The sequence below is a fragment of the Cervus elaphus genome, chromosome 24 (assembly GCF_910594005.1).
Source record: "Cervus elaphus chromosome 24, mCerEla1.1, whole genome shotgun sequence".
NCBI classification, from domain to species: Eukaryota; Metazoa; Chordata; class Mammalia; order Artiodactyla; family Cervidae; genus Cervus; species Cervus elaphus.
Genome location: NC_057838.1, coordinates 54937214 through 54956801, shown reverse-complemented (window position 1 = coordinate 54956801; position 19588 = coordinate 54937214). Strand labels below are relative to the sequence as shown.

General features: G+C 37.6%; 1 protein-coding gene across 1 annotated transcript in view; it reads right to left on the bottom strand.

Moving 5' to 3' along the window:
* Positions 1-611: 611 nt before the first annotated feature.
* Positions 612-19588, bottom strand: part of DNAH12 (dynein axonemal heavy chain 12) — a 178720-nt gene continuing 159743 nt past the window's right edge. The window contains exons 66-74 of the mRNA XM_043886738.1: positions 16452-16589; positions 14912-15145; positions 14440-14628; positions 12409-12512; positions 10112-10316; positions 4929-5066; positions 4389-4480; positions 1995-2062; positions 612-839 (exon numbers count right to left, since the gene is read on the bottom strand). Coding sequence (XP_043742673.1) covers positions 649-839; positions 1995-2062; positions 4389-4480; positions 4929-5066; positions 10112-10316; positions 12409-12512; positions 14440-14628; positions 14912-15145; positions 16452-16589 — 1359 coding nt within the window. The 3' untranslated portion in view covers positions 612-648. The remainder of the gene's footprint in view (positions 840-1994; positions 2063-4388; positions 4481-4928; positions 5067-10111; positions 10317-12408; positions 12513-14439; positions 14629-14911; positions 15146-16451; positions 16590-19588) is intronic.

The following is a 19588-nucleotide window of genomic DNA, read 5'->3' as shown; positions in this document are numbered from 1 at the left end:
ATGCCAAGCAGCATGATACCGCGTCCCGTGTGCAGGATCTCCCCCCAGTCGTCCTACCGCCTCTGCATGTCAGCCTCAGTGCTTTGAGTTTCCTCTCCTCGTCACAGGGGTACTGTGAGAAAAACGGATCTGACGTTTTAAGAGTCAGACAGAAGGGGTTTAGTTCCGAAATTGTTTCAGTGTTTTCCTTATTTACAATTTATGTGATTTAAATGTCTGTGTGTAATCACAATAGTTGAGTAGAAAGTAAATTATTACTGAAGCTGATGAAACGACTTAACAATTGTGAAAAAGATAATTTTTGATATTAGTCAAAATTTTATCCAGCTAGTCTTCCCAAATCTGTTTTTCACATATATATCAAACTAAAAAAAAGGAACTAAATAAGTTTCAAAGGTTTTCCATATGACTCCAATACACATTTCATGTTTTTCCTCACAGTTGTCTGTGGTCTCAAGAATCCATCTGGAGGGCTGTACTCCAATCGAGAGTGGTATATCAGGGAGGAGAACAATGTAAGGACCATTCACAAAGATCACCTAAAAGAATTACACCAAGATACTTGGGTTTTATAATGCATATATTTTCAAGTAAGCAGAGGCAATATTTTTTGTAACTTCTTTCAGATGTTTTATTAAGATGTCCAATTCAGTCATCTAACTGACAAAGCAAAGCAACCCCACGTTTGATCCAGTGTTGAGTAGGTTGGTCTGTTTTCAACAACATTGCAATGACAAAGTTAGTAGAATGTCCTGTGGTGGAAAGAGTTCCTTTACGTTCACTTGTCTTGTAAAGAGGGCAGACATAGGCATTCGACTTCAGGATCTTAGACTTTACAGCTTGAAGAAAAGGAAATACAGTCATTTGATAAAGGAAAGGCAGTCACTGGTACTAAAAGAACAACTATTTATCTTGTAATAAAATGACCAGTACTAAATCTCAGATCATGATCATGATATTTGAATATTTTAAAGTTATTGTTTTGGTTTTTCTTTTTTTATAGTTGGCATATAATTATGGTTGTGAAACAAGGTAAGTGATTTCAATATGGTACGTGATTTTAAAGACCTGATCACTTAGCAAGTATGAAAACACTGGAGGACTTGAGAGATAAGCAGAAACAAAACACGGCATAGGTAATGCAGGAGACGCAAAAAGAGAAACACAGTTGCTTAGAGTTCTAATATAAGAAATCCACAAATTAGAAGAAACTGAAGTTACTATTAGTTTTCACCAGGTTATTACTTGGAAAACTACACTCACTCACAAAAAGAATCTCTACACAATCCTTGCAGAGCCAGATATGAGATATTAGGAATCTTTCTAAACTGAGGCCACATCATAGTTATAAATGAACTGCTTTAGAAATAAAAACACTTACTAGGTTGAGTGGTAATTGGGTGATTTGTAAATGTTTTCATTTACAGTTATTTGAGAATTTAGAAAAAATAGAGAGGAAGGACAAAAGAATGAGCCTCAATTGTTCACATTTGGTGGGAAAATGATGATGGCAAAAAGGAGGAAGCCAAGTAGGTTTTACAAGGGGTCAAAGCTGGTGTCTACCCCTAGCGGCTTGGGTCACCTGGCTGGTTCCTAGGCCTAGGAGTTTCTTATAGTCAGAAAACTCTAGTCAATAACTGGAGACTATGTGTCAAACCTGTTTGTGCCTCTAAGATGTGTACAAAGGCACTTCAGAATCAAAATATTGATGGGAAGCTCTCAACTTGGAAAAAGGAGAAGTGAAGGGGAGGGGCAAAGAAAATGTTATATCCCATGTGATAAGAGCAAAAAGAGGCAAAATAGTAGTCACAAAATAATAAAAACACAACACAAAAAGGGGGAACAATATATTTCCAATATAAACATTAAATCAGTATTTATTATAATTGAACAAATTCTAATAGGTCTGAGCAGAGACTTATTTGGAAAGCAGTTAAAAATATCTATCATTATGCTCCATAAAACTCTACAAGTTTTGTTAGAAATATATTTACTTGGTTTTATCCATATGATGGGCATCAGGTCAAACAGAAGTTTGGGGTACTGTTCAGCAAGCAATCCACTGTAAAGAGAAATTGATAGATGTTAATTAGAAGTAAAACAAAATTTGCATCTTAGAAATTGTGACTTAGCCATTGGCTTTTAATACAAGAGAGGACCAGAGATATGCAGGGAAAAAATGTCAAAACAAAACCAAGTAAAAGGCAATGAAAAATTGAGAAAAACAGAAGACAATTATGGAAAGGTAATGTGTTAAATAGTGGACAAATATCAATTACTGCCACTTTAAAAGTAATGTCCATGAGGCAGACACTGTGCTGTTATATTTGACCTTCACAATCGTCTTGGCCCCATTCCAATTCCTATTTCACAGATGAAGAGTGGAGACTCAGAGAGGCTGAGTACTTTTCTCACAGTAACAGAGTTCTTAAGTGCCGGTGTCAGGATTCAAACATAGAGCTTTCCACCTAGAAAATGTAGTTTATCTTTCCTATGTTACACTGCATATTTGTCTGCTTGCAAGATGGAAAGAAGAATGAAATGAAAAGATGAATACATATATAAGAAAAAGTAAGTTAAGAGAAACGTCATGAGAATGAAGAAAATGAAAAGAGAGAAATAATCACATCAGCTATGTGCAGCTAACTCTCTTCATATCCCTGTCTTAGAACCATCTCTGTAGAACCACCTTCATGCTCCTTTTTTTAAAATTTATTTATTTTAATTGGAGGCTAATTACTTTACAATATTGCAGTGGGTTTTGCCATACACTGACATGAATCAGCCATGGGTGTACATGTGTTTCCCATCCTGAAGCCCCCTCCCACCTCCCTCCCCATCCCATCCCTCAGGGTCATCCCAGTGCACCAGCCCTGAGCACCCTGTCTCATGCATCGAACCTGGACTGGCGATCTGTTTCACATATGATAATATACATGTTTCAATGCTATTCTCTCAGATCATCCCACCCTCGCCTTCTCCCACAGAGTCCAAAAGACTGTTCTATACATCTGTGTCTCTTTTGCTGTCTCGCATATAGGGTCATCGTTACCATCTTTCTAAATTCCACATATATGCGTTCGTATACTGTAGTGGTGTTTTTCTTTCTGGCTTACTTCACTCTGTATAATGGGCTCCAGTTTCATCCACCTTATTAGAACTGGTTCAAATGTATTCTTTTTAATGGCTAAGTAATATTCCATTGTGTATATGTATCACAGCTTTCTTATCCATTCGTCTGCTGATGGACATCTAGGTTGCTTCCATGTCCTGGCTATTGTAAACAGTGCTGCGATGAACATTGGGGTGCACCTGTCTCTTTCAATTCTGGTTTCCTTGGTGTGTATGCCCAGCAGTGGGATTGCTGGGTCATAGGGCAGTTCTATTTCCAGTTTTTTAAGGAATCTCCACACTGTTCTCCATAGCGGCTGTACTAGTTTGCATTCCCACCAACAGTGTAAGAGGGTTCCCTTTTTTCTACACCCTCTCCAGCATTTATTGTTTGTAGATTTTTGGATAGCAGCCATTCTGACTGGCGTGAGATGGTACCTCATTGTGGTTTTGATTTGCATTTCTCTGATAATGAGTGATGTTGACTTCATGCTCCTTCTTAAGCAACTTTCCCTGCCTTGACTTTTAACCCTTCCTTGACAGGAAAGTCTAACCCTGACTCCAGAAATAGAAGATTATGCTAAGTAATGGATTGTTAAAGAACAGGGCTCCAAGGGAAATAATCTTTCCCTTTCTCTCTTATCTGTCTGTCTACGTAGACACACACACACACACACACACACATACACATCAAAGCATTGATTAGTTTCCTATGCTGGAAATTCAGTATTTATTTATTTTGGTTGTGCTACATGTCTTGTGGGATCTTAGTTCCCCAACCAGGGATTGAACCTGGGCCACTGCAGTGAAAGTGCCAAGTTCTAACCACTGGACAGCCAGGGTATTCCCTCAGTATTTATTCTAAATATTTATTTATTATGTCATCAAAATATAAGAAAAAGTTTTCCATTCACCAGTAGAAATGGGAACTTTACTATAACTGTAAATTATTTAAAAGTGAGGTGCTCCGACACATTACAAAACAGAAGGTAACTCATAAAACAGAAGAAGGAAAATAAATTCAACTAACTTTTCTACTGGTAAGTCCGTTGAAATATTAACTCAAAATTGTTCAGAACCTAAAACCACTCACTCACTAATTGCTGCAGCCTGAATAATGATTTATGGCAAGAATTCTAATATTACTTATTACTTGTCATATTCTCTAGAAGAAGCCTTTTGGCTGTGGAGGATGGCAGGGATGAAGGGCAGCAGACAGCTTATCTCACCTATGATTCAGCTACCACTAGAGAGTCTTTGCAGTTGAAACCACTAACCTTGTTCTGTCCCAGCGGGCTCCATCAAGATACAATCCGTGGATATAAACGCCATCTTCTGGTGCTTCCTCAGAGGTATCAGAAGGAATAACCTGGAGGCAGAAACAAATGCTAGCAGAGATTTTCTCCCTAGGTAAATGTCTCATAAAGAAAGTATTACCTAAATTTTCAGAACACATTCAGAGAAGCTTGTCCATATAATAGCTTCTTAAACTATACTTTTTTCTCAGTGAAATGTAATTGTAAAATAATACAGTTCTTTTAAAAGTATTTTATCTGGTTTTACTGTACATCATATTGATTTCCACTAAAATAGAAAAGCAGTGTTGAATTATCTGAATTGAATATTGAGATGTATAAAAATTCTCTCATGGAGACAGCAAGTCAAATACTATATACTTTCTTCATAAATACAAAGAACGGAAAGAAGAAGAATTATTTGCAGTGGGCAGTAAAAATATGAATTCTTCATGTCCTCCTTGCTTAAATACATGCCTTTGATGTAATGATATGCTCTGGAGTTTAAGGAGTTTACTGTACCTCAAATTCATATCCCAGTAAGTCAATAGGGATGGTATATTTTCTGGCATAATTCTGCATTGCTCCAGTTAAAAAGGCTTGGGTAAAAAAGAAGCCTGAGAGCCAAAACACACACGGTTTTCCTGAATTATACCAGTCCTATAAAGGAAAAACAAACATTATTTATTATATTATTTATTTATAACATAATATAGTATAATATATATAATACTATATATTATATATTATATTATTTTATTATATATTATTTATTATAGAATATTTTATATTATAAACATTATAATGTATATTATAAATATAATATTTATTATGTAATATTTTATTATATAATATATTTTATTTGTATATTATATATAATATATAGTACAGATAATAATATAATATATATAATTTTAATAATAGAATAGAATAGAATATGTAATATATAAATTATATATAAATTTATAAAATTTATATATAAAATAAATATATAAATAAATATATTATATATAAATATATATATTATTTATAAATATATTATATATAAATATATATATTATTTATAAATATATTATATATAAATAATATATATATTATATAAATAAATATATAATAAATATAAAATATAAATATATATTTATATATAAATTATAATACATAATAATATATAATATTAGATATTATATAATAAATATAGCAAATATATTTATTATATTACTCAAGAATTACCTGACATACAATTACTGATTCTGGCTTCTGTGTATGCTGCCCACACTTTCCATCACAGGACTCTCTTTCCTGACACCAAACATACAACCTTTGTTGGCCCTCCTACCTTTTATCCCTTCTAGTTACTCTTCTTGGGAAATTCAAACTAATTTTAACATTAACCTGAATAAAACAAACTTTATTTGTTGTGAAAGATTAAAATCTGTAAAAAGACAAATGTAAGGTATTTGAGGGGTTACTATATTACTTAATTCCACTCAAAAGCAGCCGTCTTTAGAAATCCTATATATTGTCTAACTATAGCCCTCATATGCTGATTCCAATTCCTTGATCCTCTTAACCTCCCTGCCTCCACACCATGATTCTGGCTCCACTTTAGATATACTGGTCTTCTTTCCAAATCATGTGGACCTCTTTTTGTTTCGTCCGTCTCTCTGCTCAATACATCTATAATGATGCTGCCAGAGTACACCTCTCCACGCATGGTTTGGATCAGGCTCAACATCTCATATAATACTTCAGTGATCTACTACTACCCTACCAAAGTAAAGCCTAAAAAACCTCAAGTCTCCCATTCAAGAAACTTCATAAGCTGGTCCCAAATTGTATTTATATGTCTATCCCTTTTAGTTCCCCTTTAAACATCTGACATTCTGATCAAATGGTGGCCTCTTCTCTGCACTTGGTAAACTTCTGTTGTTTTTTCTGTTTATCTTAAAGTGGCATGACTCTTATAACCCTCTATGGGATGAACCCTCCTAACATTTCAATTGAAACACCACTCTGGTGGTGGAGCTCCACCTTCTGGAGTGGGCATGTGATTCATGCCAAGCTGATCATACTCCAGTCATAGTGACTGATTTGGGAATGGACATGTGACCCAATCAAAGCCAGAGATGTATAGACTCTTGCTGGGACTTCTGGGGAAAAAGGTTCACTCTAAACAGTTTTGTGGATATGAGGTCAGAGCTTCTATTGCTATCCTGTTGCTATCAAACAAGAACACAGGGTGGAGTTAACCCACAGAGACTGAAGCCAAGCAATGAAGTGCAAGATGCCAGGATTTGGTAACTGCATTTGCACTCTAGGTCAAAAGCTGCCTGGAGTCACTTTACTCCCTGGATTTTTCAGTTACATGAGGGAATGAACTTAATTTTTGTTTTCACCAAAAATTTTACAGAATCATCAGTCCTAAATGATATACTGTCTTTCATCCTACAGGTGTCTCTAAGCCCTCGTCCTTTATTTGCAGTGTCCAAAACCATTCATCCTTTAGACCAGCTCACATGCTACCTCATCCAAAAACCAACTGCTTTCTTATGTTAAAAAAACTCTCTCCCTTTTTTGAATTCCCAGAGCGTTTTACATATTGGTCTTTTATGACACATCCCTTACTATACTGAATTAACTTTTTCTTAGATACATAGGTTATCCTCTGAGGGCTATTGGCAAAATGAAGGCAACCTGGCAACTCTGTCTAACGACAAGATGCTTTTGACAAAGTGAGTCTCAATTCACATTTGAATGAACAGATGAATCAATAAAATGAACTTTGTCTCTGAGTGAGCAGCACACTATGGGAAGGAGTCAGCTTTGCTTCCTGGGAAGAAGAGAACAAACCAATGCTGGAGGTGTTGCAACTGTACCAGCTGCCAGATCAAGAAGAGGTGAAGAAGGAGGTGGAGCTCAGTAAGGGTACAAGCCAGGCAGAACGAGCACCACGCAGGGAAAGCTGTAAGAACCCAGAAAGCAAGTACATAGAACATTCCTTTGCTCACTTCAGGTCTTCATTTAGCCAAGAATGTCATGAATGTCTGGGTCAGCTACTTACATATCCATAAAATCTCTGAATTAGCTACCATTTACTGAGTGTTTAGTGCATGCCAGGAGCTAGCTGATTTACATGCATCACCTCATTTAGTCCATAATTCAGTGAATTAGGTATTATTCCTCCCATTTTGCCAATGAGGAAATCAGGGTGCAAAAAGATGAGTATCTTCTTCAAAGTCACATACATATTAAATGTTGGATCCCAGATTTAATCTGAGATGCCAGCCAGTGTGCAAAAAGCTTTAAAAAAAAAAAAAGGCATAGGCTGGAGGAAGGGAAGATAAGCAAGGTGAACGGTGAGAGAGAAATGAGAAAAGGGGGGAAAAATCTCCAGACCACTCATTTGTTTAATTTGTTAATTCTACAAATCATTAGGAGGTGAAAAGACAGTGTCTTCAATAAGTGTTACTGGGAAAACTGGACAGCCACATGTAAAAGAATGAGATTAGAACATTCTCTAACACCATATAGAAAAATAAACTCAATATGCATTAAAGACCTAAATGTAAGACCACACAGTATAAAACTCCTAGAGGAAACACAGGCAGAACATGCTTGCACATAAATCACAGCAGTAATTTTTTGAATCTGTCTCCTAAAGTAAAAGAAATAAAAGCAAAAATAAACAAATGGGACCTAATTAAACTTAAAAGTTTTTGCATAGCAAAGGAAACTGTCAACAAAATGAAAAAACAACCTATCGAATGGGAGAAAATATTTGCAAATGATACGACCAATAGGAGATTAGTACCCAACATATTTAAGTAGTTCATACACCTCAACATCAAACAAACAGCCCAATTAAAGCATGTGCAGAAGAAATGAACAGACATTTTTCCAAACAGCAGATGCAGATGGTCAACAGGTACATGAAAAGATGCTCAACATCACTAATCATCACAGAAATGCAAGTTCAAAACCACAATGAGATACCACCTTGCACCTGTCAGAATGGCTATCACCAAAATGAACATAAATAACAAATGTTGGCGAGGATGTGAAGAAAAGGGAACCCTTGTACACAGTTGATGGGAATGTAAATTGATGCAGGCATATGGAAAACAGTATGGAGGTTTCTCAAGTAACTAAAAAGAGAACTAACATATGACCCAGAAACTCCACTCTAGGATATATACTGGGGGGGAAAAAAACACACTAATTTGAAAAGATTCATGCACCTCAATGTTCATAGCAGCATTATTTACAATTGCTAATATGTGGAAGCAGCCTAAAGTGTCCATCAATAGATGAATGGATAAAGAAGAGAGGCTATATATAAAAAAAGAAGAAGAAAAAAAAAACAAAAAAAAAGAAAGAAAAAAAAACAAAAAAAATAAAATAAAAATAAATTTAAAAAAATTAAAAAAAAAAAAAGAAGAAGAAGACAGGCTATACACATATGATGGAATGCTACTTGACCATTAAAAAGAATAAAATTTTGCCATTTGAAGCAACAAAGATGGACTTGAAGTACGTTATGCTAAGTGAAATAAGTCAGACAAAGAAAGACAAATACTGTATGATATCACTTATATATGGAATCTAAAAAATACAAGAAACTAAGTAAATATAGCAAAAAAAAAAGCAGACACAAAAATAGAGAACTAGTGGTTGCCAGTTGGGGGGATGGGGAGCAATATAGGGATGGACGAGTGGGAAGCACAAACTATTGGGTGGCAAGACAGGCTCAAGGATATTGGTCCAACATGGACAATAAAGCCAGTATTTGGTAATAACTGTAAATGGAAAGTAACCTTTAAAATTTTTATAAAAAGAAACAAAAATAGTCCAATGAAAAATTGATCAAGGAGATGAATAGCAATTCACAGGAGAAAATACTAATACAAATGGCAAATACACTTACAAAAAGGAGCACAGACTCGCTAAAAATCAAAGAAACTCAAATTGAAACAATAAACTACGACTGACCTATCAGATTGGCAAAAATTAAAAAGGGATGTTTATGAGAAAGCCTCTCTATCCACATCTTCACAAATAAGGCTGTTTTATTACTAGCTTCTGTAGTAAAACAAATAGAGCTTTCATGTAATAAAGGGGCAACTGAAAAATCATATATATAAACTTCTAAAATGTATTCTGGGGGCTCTCCCCACCACTACCCCCATGTAAGCATCAACCACAGGATGGGGAGAAGCAGAGGAGCTGTGGAGGACAACAGTGTGCTGCATACATACCCTTCACCTGTGAGTTTGTGGGGTGAAGGGTTTAGAGATTTCAGAGCACTCACCTTTTCCCTGGCTTTATGAGGTAAGAGATAAGATGCACTGATTTCTACATAATGGCTAATTATTGATTGATCCAAGCCTCAGGCTCTTTTTGTGATTTACTGTCAGCATCAAAATCATAAGACCAAGTTGTGGTCACAGAAACCACAAACAGAATCTTCAGAAATACAACTGTCACGTATTACTTGAGTTTGGGTAACATAAAATTTTAACTTTCTACTTAGCACTTTGGAATATGTATACATCTCAATACTCTAAAATTTCAGTTAGATTACCATGAAACTACTTATACATTTCATCTAACTCAGAGACATTCAAGTGACCACAGACAGTTTCTAGTATCTCTTCAGACAAGCAGAAAAATGAAATAGTATGTATAAATTATATATAACTTTTAACCTGTAAAAAGTTCAACCGGGCTAGAAAATCTGTGATGTAACTTCCTAGGGGTTTAAGACTTGGGTATGAGCGTTGCGCCCATATTTCTGGAACCTTGCCAACAAGCAGACTGCCAGACAGTGCCTCCAACGCAGAATCCATCACGACCACACCCCTAATAGCTTTTTCAAGGTCCTGTAGAGTGTTGCGTATAGTTTTAATTAAGCTGCAAGGAAAGCAATTGTGTCATCATCATATATATGATAATAAATATCAATATACAGTCTATCCAGAAGAAAGAGCAGGATATCATTCACGGCTTTATGGGAGTATTTCCCAAAATGTGGTCACCTCCCACTTCATAATGTAAGGTAATTTTAGGTGATACTTGGATGAACATTTTTCATTTTAATTATTACATATGCATTTTTAAATATAGAAAATAATATAACTTGCATATCAAAATTGCCTTCTGGGTATTATCGCTTAAGACCAGGCTAATTTAAACAGAGAATGATTTAAAGAAAAATATCAGGTAAATAATGTTACAGGTGACATGCAAATATGGGAAAAGTTATAAAGGGGCAATGCAATGGTTGAAACTTTGGAAACACTGCATAAAAATCTAAAGTGTATGTTCATTCATACCCTTATAAGTACTTTGCTTCCCACTTAGGCCCCAAATTCTAAGAACATCATAAATATACCTCAAGTGAGGGTTTTAGGCTATAAGCCTAAACGACTGAGAGACAATATGTTATTATGTACAAACACATATGGTCTTTGTATTGTTGTTATTGTTTAGTTGCTCAATCGTGTCTGATTCTTTGCGATCTCACGCACTGTAGCCTGCCAGGCTCTTCTGTCCATGGGATCTGCCAGGGAAGAATACTGGAGTGGGTTGCCATTTTCTTCTCCAGGGGGTCTTCCTGACCCAGGGGTCAAACCCATGTCTCCCACATTGGCAGGCAGATTCTTTACAACTGAGCCACCAGGCAAGTCTAGATGGTCTTTGTATAAGAGATACTAAATTCATTAAGGCACTATAGGGTTTTAATATGTTTTATTTTAAAAAGTCAGTAAGTCTGGAAAGTTAAACTTGGAAACACTAGAAAATTCATAACTAAAACAATTCTTTATTCCTTAAGCCAATATTGAGCTTTAGAAAATTCAATTTAAAAATTCAAAGCAAATAATCTGCTTGCTATTTTAGGGTACCTAACCAATCTAGATTAGATTTAGGAAGAAAGTGGGCAGAAAAATGACTAAATATGTATCTACATATAGGCTTAGATAATGGTCATTCCAGCTTTATTTCCTGAGGAGAAGAGCAATGGATGGATGAAAAATTATGATTAATGAATATTTTTAACCAGTAAGCAGATCTCTTTTTTCATTGTCATTTTTACATTAGATTTCTTAAAAAACTGGAAATAGAACTGCCATATGACCCAGCAGTCCCACTTCTGGGCATACACACTGAGGAAACCAGATCTGAAAGAGACACGTGCACCCCAATGTTCATCACAGCACTGTTTATAATAGCCAGGACATGGAAGCAACCTAGATGCCCATCAGCAGATGAATGGATAAGGAAGCTGTGGTACATATACACCATGGAATATTACTCAGCCGTTAAAAAGAATTCATTTGAATCAGTTCTAATGAGATGGATGAAACTGGAGCCCATTATACAGAGTGAAGTAAGCCAGAAAGATAAAGAACATTACAGCATACTAACACATATATATGGAATTTAGAAAGATGGTAACGATAACCCTATACGCAAAACAGAAAAAGAGACACAGAAGTACAGAACAGACTTTTGAACTCTGTGGGAGAAGGTGAGGGTGGGATGTTTCGAAAGAACAGCCTGTATATTATCTATGGTGAAACAGATCACCAGCCCAGGTTGGATGCATGAGACAAGTGCTCGGGCCTGGTGCACTGGGAAGACCCAGAGGAATCGGGTGGAGAGGGAGGTGGGAGGGGGGATCGGGATGGGGAATACGTGTAAATCTATGGCTGATTCATATCAATGTATGACAAAACCCACTGAAATGTTGTGAAGTAATTAGCCTCCAACTAATAAAAAATAAAAAATTTTTAAAAAATAAAAATAAATAAAACAACAACTAAATAAATAAATAAATAAAATGAGAAAAAAAAAAAAGATATGCTCCCTTCTGGGGCAGTATGCAACTGGAGACAAAGGAGACAAATTCTAATGAAATGGCAAGTTTTGATTCAACACTGGTGAATCTTTTTGTCAGCTCTGGTTGATAGCTTTCTGAATCACTGGGTGTGGAGCTCCTTACTTGTTAAATCTCTCCATCTCTTGCACTAGCACCGTGTTCATGCTCTCTTCGTATCTCACAGGATACTTGAGCAGTGCTGGCTCAATGTCAAAGTCACTTGGTAGCTAAGAGAATAAAATTTGAAGATCACATATTACTCTCAAAACGAACAGTTTCATTCAGCTATAATATCAGTAATAGTTGACATCAGGCACTTACTATGTGCCAAGAATTATGCCAGGTGCTTTCCAAATATTATGTAATCCTTGCCATACAGTTTCAGGTGGCCATAATTATCTCCATTTTACAGATGAGAACATTTAAGTACACAGAGGTGAAATAAATGCCTAAAGGTACACAAATCAGAGGCAGTCCGTTTAAATCCATAGGTCTCTAACACTAAGGCCCATGCTCTTTCCTGTAGGATATAGCACTGAGTAGAAGATATACATTTCTAAAAAGTTGTGTCATTTTCTTTTGTAAATTGGATTTTATTTTCCATTAATAAAACTGATATATCATTTCACAACTGTTTCATATTTATTTCAATAAATTATCAACAGGCTCAAAATAGCTTTGTTTACACCACAACCAAATAATTAGTGTGTAAGTGTAGCAAGGTTCCAGGGCTTAGGGAGAAAGAAAGTCATTGAGTATCTGATTTTAATGATGCATCTCAGAGATGGTTGAGAAGAAGTGATAACGAGGATTCTGGGGCTGTGAGCAAGCCCCGTGACACTGGCATTTGCACTCTTAAAGGAATTTCCCTATGAGAAATTTCCCTATGAGGGAGGTGCCAAACTAAAAAGTTGAGCACCCAGACTGTCCCCAGGTGATGGCCCTTGGTGGTGCAAAAGAATTCTAAGTCACACTAGGTGGCATCATTCAAAGTATGACACCAATGGTTGGTTGGCACAACCATTCTACCCCAATTAAGTCCCATGTGCCACTGCCAGGTAACTTCCTATTGGGGTCTTGTAAGAGCCAGCCTTCTGGGAGGACAAGAACCTTTCCCCAAAGAGATAAATCACACAAGCAGAAGGGTCTGGGGGTGAGAGGTAGCAGTCCACGGGTAGAGACGGGAGAATGTTAGTTTGCTTTCACCCTAGGGCAGCAGGCAGTGCTGCTCACTGCTTGTCTCCAGTGGCCACAGCCAGACTAAGCTTCCAAGTCTGAGTAGGCTCTGCTTCAGGAGTGGCGTAAGGCAAGGGTACCACCTGGGAGAGCCGACTCGGTGCCATCCGTGGACTTACAAGGCAGACGGAGCAAGGTCAGTTTGCGCTCTGTCAGAGTGCCTGATGCTGAAATACGGGGATAATTATAGTACTCATCCTGGAGAGGAGTTGTGAAGATCTGTGCTTGGGGCTACAAAGTCCTCTTGCTGCTGCTGCTAAGTCGCTTCAGTCATGTCCGACTCTGGGCGACCCCATAGATGGCAGCCCACCAGGCTCCACCGTCCCTGGGATTCTCCAGGCAAGAACACTGGAGTGGGTTGCCACTTCCTTCTTAGTAATTCTCCATTCAGTTTAAGGCAGAAAAAAGTGAGAAAAGAGAGCACCGTTCCATTCTACCAGGGCTAAGTACACTGGAATGCAGTGTGGTGGGTCGGGGGAAGCTGTAGCTGCTAATTTAGTGCTGCTCTTACCTCCCTGTGCCTCCTCGATTCTGAAGGTATAGATTAAAAAGCATTCCGTTCTTGAACCAGCAAGTGCAGACAGTTTCCCCCATTTAAAAAAAGAGTAGGTCCACCATTTTTATTTAGAAATGATAAGAAATCATATAGTCAGTAGCTCCACAACTCTAGTTACTAGGAACTTAATATTTGCCAGGCATTATGCAAAGTGCTTCAAATTAATGATACCCTGAATGTTCACAAGAACCTTACATAGGTGGTACTATTATCACCACTTTTCCAGTTTGGAAACTAATGTTCAGAAAAGCAAAGTATCTCACTCAGGCACAACATTGCTACCTGGAGTTTTCAGATTGACATTTCAGTCCCGCTTTGATTTATGTTATATTCCAAGTAAGACATTTTAAGCTAAGTGTTACCTTGTTGAGAATATCTTTGGTAATTTCTAGTAGAATCTGGTCAGTGCTTCCTGAAGATCCTGTTTGCTTGGAGCCTCCTTGGGTGAGGAGCAAGGACTCAAAGAGGGTTTTCGTTTGCTGAAGATCTTTGGAGATATCAACATTTTCATGTAATCCAAATATCTCAGGGTGTTGAGTAAAAGGAAGTTTCTACCGGAAAATAAATTCAACAAGCATTACAGTTTAATTGGGTACTTTAATTCATAAGGTAGACACGTGCAGACTGAAAAGGGTTAATAATCAACTAAACATCAAACAACAGAGGGATCAAACTTTTCCAGTTTTCAGTAACTACTAGAAACAAAAACACTGTATTGAAAGCTGATTGTACCTAATACTTGTCTAATTCTATACATTATGGGGGACTACTTCACTATTTGCTTTTAAGAAAATCACACTTGAATCTAACCCTATTTTCAGTGATATCAGTTACCTTGATGAATTCAATGTAGTCATTATAAGTGCCTTTGGGAGGGGCAAAATAGTTTCCGCTAGGAGAAAACTTATAATGAGAGTTTTCGATTATGTGTGGGTTATAAAAGTCAGCCAGCATGGTTAAGAGGAGACGTCTGTCCCAGTCATCCGTCACTCTACCTCCATAGTTACACTCTCCAGTCAGGTAAGAGATCGCTTCAAACGGAATTGTATCATATTCATTGATAAATAACTGAAACAAAGCAAAAATGAAATGAGAAAAACCATAGTGTGCTTCACTTCATTTCCATTTTAACATGGCTTTAAATACCTATCAATCAATCAATCAATCAATCACTGATCAATCTATACACATGGAAGTGGGGTTGGAACAACTATCATCAAGGTTGTTTTAAAGCCTCATGTTAAGGCCCTTATCACAGCAGAGAGGCAGAATATACATATCCTCTGGTTCTCTAGTTGGATTGATATGGTGGTAAAACATGACAGAAATGATGGGAAAGTACTGGAGTTGGACAGACTTGAGGTTCAAATCCTACCTCAATGGGTAAATTTACTTCTTAGCTTTGGTTTTCTCCAAAACAGGGATAATACCCACCAGACAGTGTTGCTGTGAGGATTAGAATTCATGCAGATAATGTAAGTAATGTGCCTAGTTCAAAGTCTGAGTGAGCAGGAACTTATAGTGGACATTTGTTCTTTTGTTTGTTTGTCGGAGGATGCTGACCAGCTCATGCATCTCATGTTTCACTGCAAGTCTACAGAAACTGAAAAAAACTGATCACTCGCTTTCTCAGTCCCCTTATGGCTACAGCCTAGGCCTGTGGCCTGGGCTTGGAATCTCAGATGCAGCCATGCCGGACTGGAGTTCATTGTGCAGAGAATCAGGGACAGCAAAAGATCTTTTCTGATGACATCAGAGAATGTGCAGCAGATGAAGTCTCAGTGGCACCTAGGAGAGCTGCAGTGGCTAATATGTAACAGGGGTAGAAGCAACGCTCTTACCAGACATGGTATGATTCTGGATATGACACTGGATGCCATGGCTGTCCAGCCATCTAAGTGATTCTGTGACCTGCGCAAAATTCTTTCAATAAATTCCTTTCTACTGTTTTTGTTGACTGATAGAGGTAAATTGTAGATCTGACTGAGAGGAAGTTAAGAGGAGAGTATAGTGAGGACCTATACAAAGCCAACACTAAGGAGGGCACCGCCAAAAGAAAGAACTAGGGTCTTTGATAGCAACACTTTTCCTGAAAAACCCACTCCAGAGTCTGTCTGTCCTCTGCAACTCTTTTTCACGTAGGATAAAAAGTTTCATTATGGATTAAGCCAGTTTGAATCAGGGTTCCCATTATTTGTGGCAGAAAAACTCAGATGGAAAAATATCTTTTATAAGCCAAAATTATAATTATTACTGCCATCCAGCCAACTATTCGTGTTGTTGGGAGAAGTGAATAAATTATTCTAAGCAAAGCGAATTGCCTAGGGCCTGGTACACAGTGATCCCCCATCAATATCAGTCTTTCTCATTTTACCTGGAGTTGTCGAATACTGATGCGTAAGTCGGATTCATTAAATCCATATGGAATATTCCATCCAAGAGGACCAAATTTCTTTCGCTCCTGCACAAGGGCATGAAAAAAGCAAACTCCAAACAGCAACTTTTCCCAAGCCTTTAAGACAAAAATATGCAACAAGAAAAAAATTCTGATCAGATTTCCATTATTAAAATGGGGGGGGGGGCTGATGACCTTTCATTGTGAGATTCTATGATCATGTATCTCTACAAACTTTTATTTAGAAAGACTATCTAAAACAACGCTTACTATAAAAAATATCAATCTCATGACTTCTACATCTTGTACCAACACGTATGCATTGCCCTTAGTCTGCCTTTGTACACTGACAGTTTGGAAGGCTGCGGATAGAGGCCTAAGCAGACCTCCCTGCTGTGTCCACACAGCAAACAGCTCCCACACAGCCTCAGCGACCCCTACATCAGCCCCAGACACAAACCCTGCTGAAACAGACTCCATGTTTTAAGAACTACTATGGATCTCACCACAGCTGACTGGGTACAGGGCCACCAAAGGCAAGAGAGTGTCTGCTTGGAGCCATTCGCCAGAGGGGACAGAGAAAAGAATGAACAAGGCCTAAAATTACCAGGGGCTTGTAATCTGGCAGGAAAACCAGCCGGGTGGGCAAGGATCACACAGAACCTGATCAGGACTGTGGCCCTGAAAAGAATGAGTATTTGTGCCTTCAGGGAACAGTCCAGGGGGAAGAAGCCAGAATGTTAATAGTGGGCACTTTATATTAAAACAAACAAACAAAAATCTTATGACTTAACAAAACCCTCCAAAGCTAGACAAACTTCAATAACATTCCACATTATTAAAATGCAATAGTGCTGGAGAGACATGCCAAGATGGCAGAACACAAAGACCCTGAACTCATCTCCTTCCTGGACACACCAAAATTACCACTACTTACAGAGCAGCTATCTATGAGAACCTGAAGAATAGCAGAAAAGATTTTCCACAACTAAAGACATAAAGAAGCAATCAGAAGATGGGTAGGAGGATCACCATACTACCTTCTCCACTCTACTAAGTCCTCTTTCCAGCTAAACCCACAAATATCCTCCCTTTGTCCCAGAGTTACAAACAAAATTATTACTCAGAACTGGGGTCACACAGAAAGCATCATCAAGCAGAAAGAAATGAGTTGGCTTCCAAAGAATTCGACCCTTTATCTGCAATATCATTCTTTTTCCAGTTCAAATAGGCAAATATGATAAATATCATAGTATGCGTTGTGGGTAAAAGGAGAGGATGGTTTTCTCTTAGTACTGATGCTTCCGTCCATGTAGGGAAACCTCAATTAATGTAACACTCCTGGATTTTCTATGTTCTTAAACTCACTGGTAGAGAGAGGAGTACCTATCTAATGGGTAAATTTGGGAAAAGTTAAGCAAAAAAGATTTGCTCAGCTTTTCCCTTTTCTTTCTTAGATGTGAGCTTCCTGCTGGGAAGAAAGTTTTGCTCTCTTTTTCTAGGTAGATAAATCTGCTTCATTCTGGGTTCTGTAATATTCACTTCATTTGTTCACAGATATAAGCCAAATCTTCCAACCTAGTCTGTATCAGTAACTAAGGTTATAATTTGGTTCCCATATATTTATACTTTTTTCCTGTTTCTTAACTGGTAAGAATTTGGGCAGAGAAGAGGAGTGCTACTTATTGGAACTGCTACTGTCCTCAACACCATGTGCAAAACTGTTTCACAAACAGATACACTGAAGAAGATAAAGAAGGCTGAGCGCCTAAGGCTGTATGTTTTACACACAGATACACTGAAGAAGATAAATAAAAGAAGGCTGAGCAAGTGAGCTCCAGAAAAACATCTACTTCTGCTTTATTGACTACACCAAAGCCTGTGATTGTGTGGATCACAACAAAATGTGGAAAATTCTTCAAGAGGTGGGAACACCAGACCACCTGACCTGCCTCTTGAGAAACCTGTATGCAGGTCAAGAAGCAACAGTTAGAATCAGACATGGAGCAACAGACTGGTTCCAAATTGGAAACGGAGCACGTCAAGGCTGTATATTGTCACCCTGCTTATTTAACTTACTTGCAGAGTACATCACCTGAAAAGCCAGGCTGGATGAAACACAAGCTGGAATCAAGATTTCTGGGAGAAATATCAATAACCTCAAATATGCAGATGACACCACCCTTATGGCAGAAAGCAAAGAGGAACTGAAGAACCTCTTGATAAAAGTGAAAGAGGAGAGTGAAAAAGCTGGCTTCAAACTCAACATTCAAAAAACGAAGATCATGGATTTGGTCCCATCACTTCATGGCAAATAAATGGGGAAACCATGGAAACAGTGACAGACTTGATTATTTTGGGCTTCCTAATCATTGCAGATGGTGACTGCAGCCATGAAATTAAAAGACGCTTGCTCCTTAAAAGAAAAATTATGATCAATCTAGACAGCATATTAAAAAGCAGAGACATTACTTTGCCAACAAAGGTCCATCTAGTCTAGGCTATGGTTTTTCCAGTAGTCATGTATGGATGTGAGAGATGAACTATAAAGAAAGCCGAGTGCTGAAGAATTGATGCTTTTGAACTGTGGTGTTGGAGAAGACTCTTGAAGAGTTCCTTGGACTGCAAGGAGACCCAACCAGTCCATCCTAAAGGAGATCAGTCCTGGGTGTTCATTGGAAGGACTGATGTTGAAGCTGAAGCTCCAATACTTTGGCCACCTGATGCAAAGAACGTACTCGTTGGAAAAGACCCTGATGCTGAGAAAAGATTGAGGACAGGAGGATAAGTGGGTGAGAGAGAATGAGATGGTTGGATGGCATCACTGTCTCAATGGTCATGATTTTGAGCAAACTTAGGGAGACAGTGAAGGACAGGGAAGTTTGGCATGCTGCTGTTTATGGGGTCACAAATAGTCAGACATGACTTAGTGACTGAACAACAAACACTGAAGAGTGTTATTAATACGTCAAAACATTATTATTAGAATTTCCATGAAGATAGATTTCTTTTTGGTGGTGAGGGTGTCTATTTTATTCTCACTGCCTTATATCTAGTACCTAACATACATATTGTTGAAACAATAAAAAATAATGTGAAAATAGATTGCTAAAGGC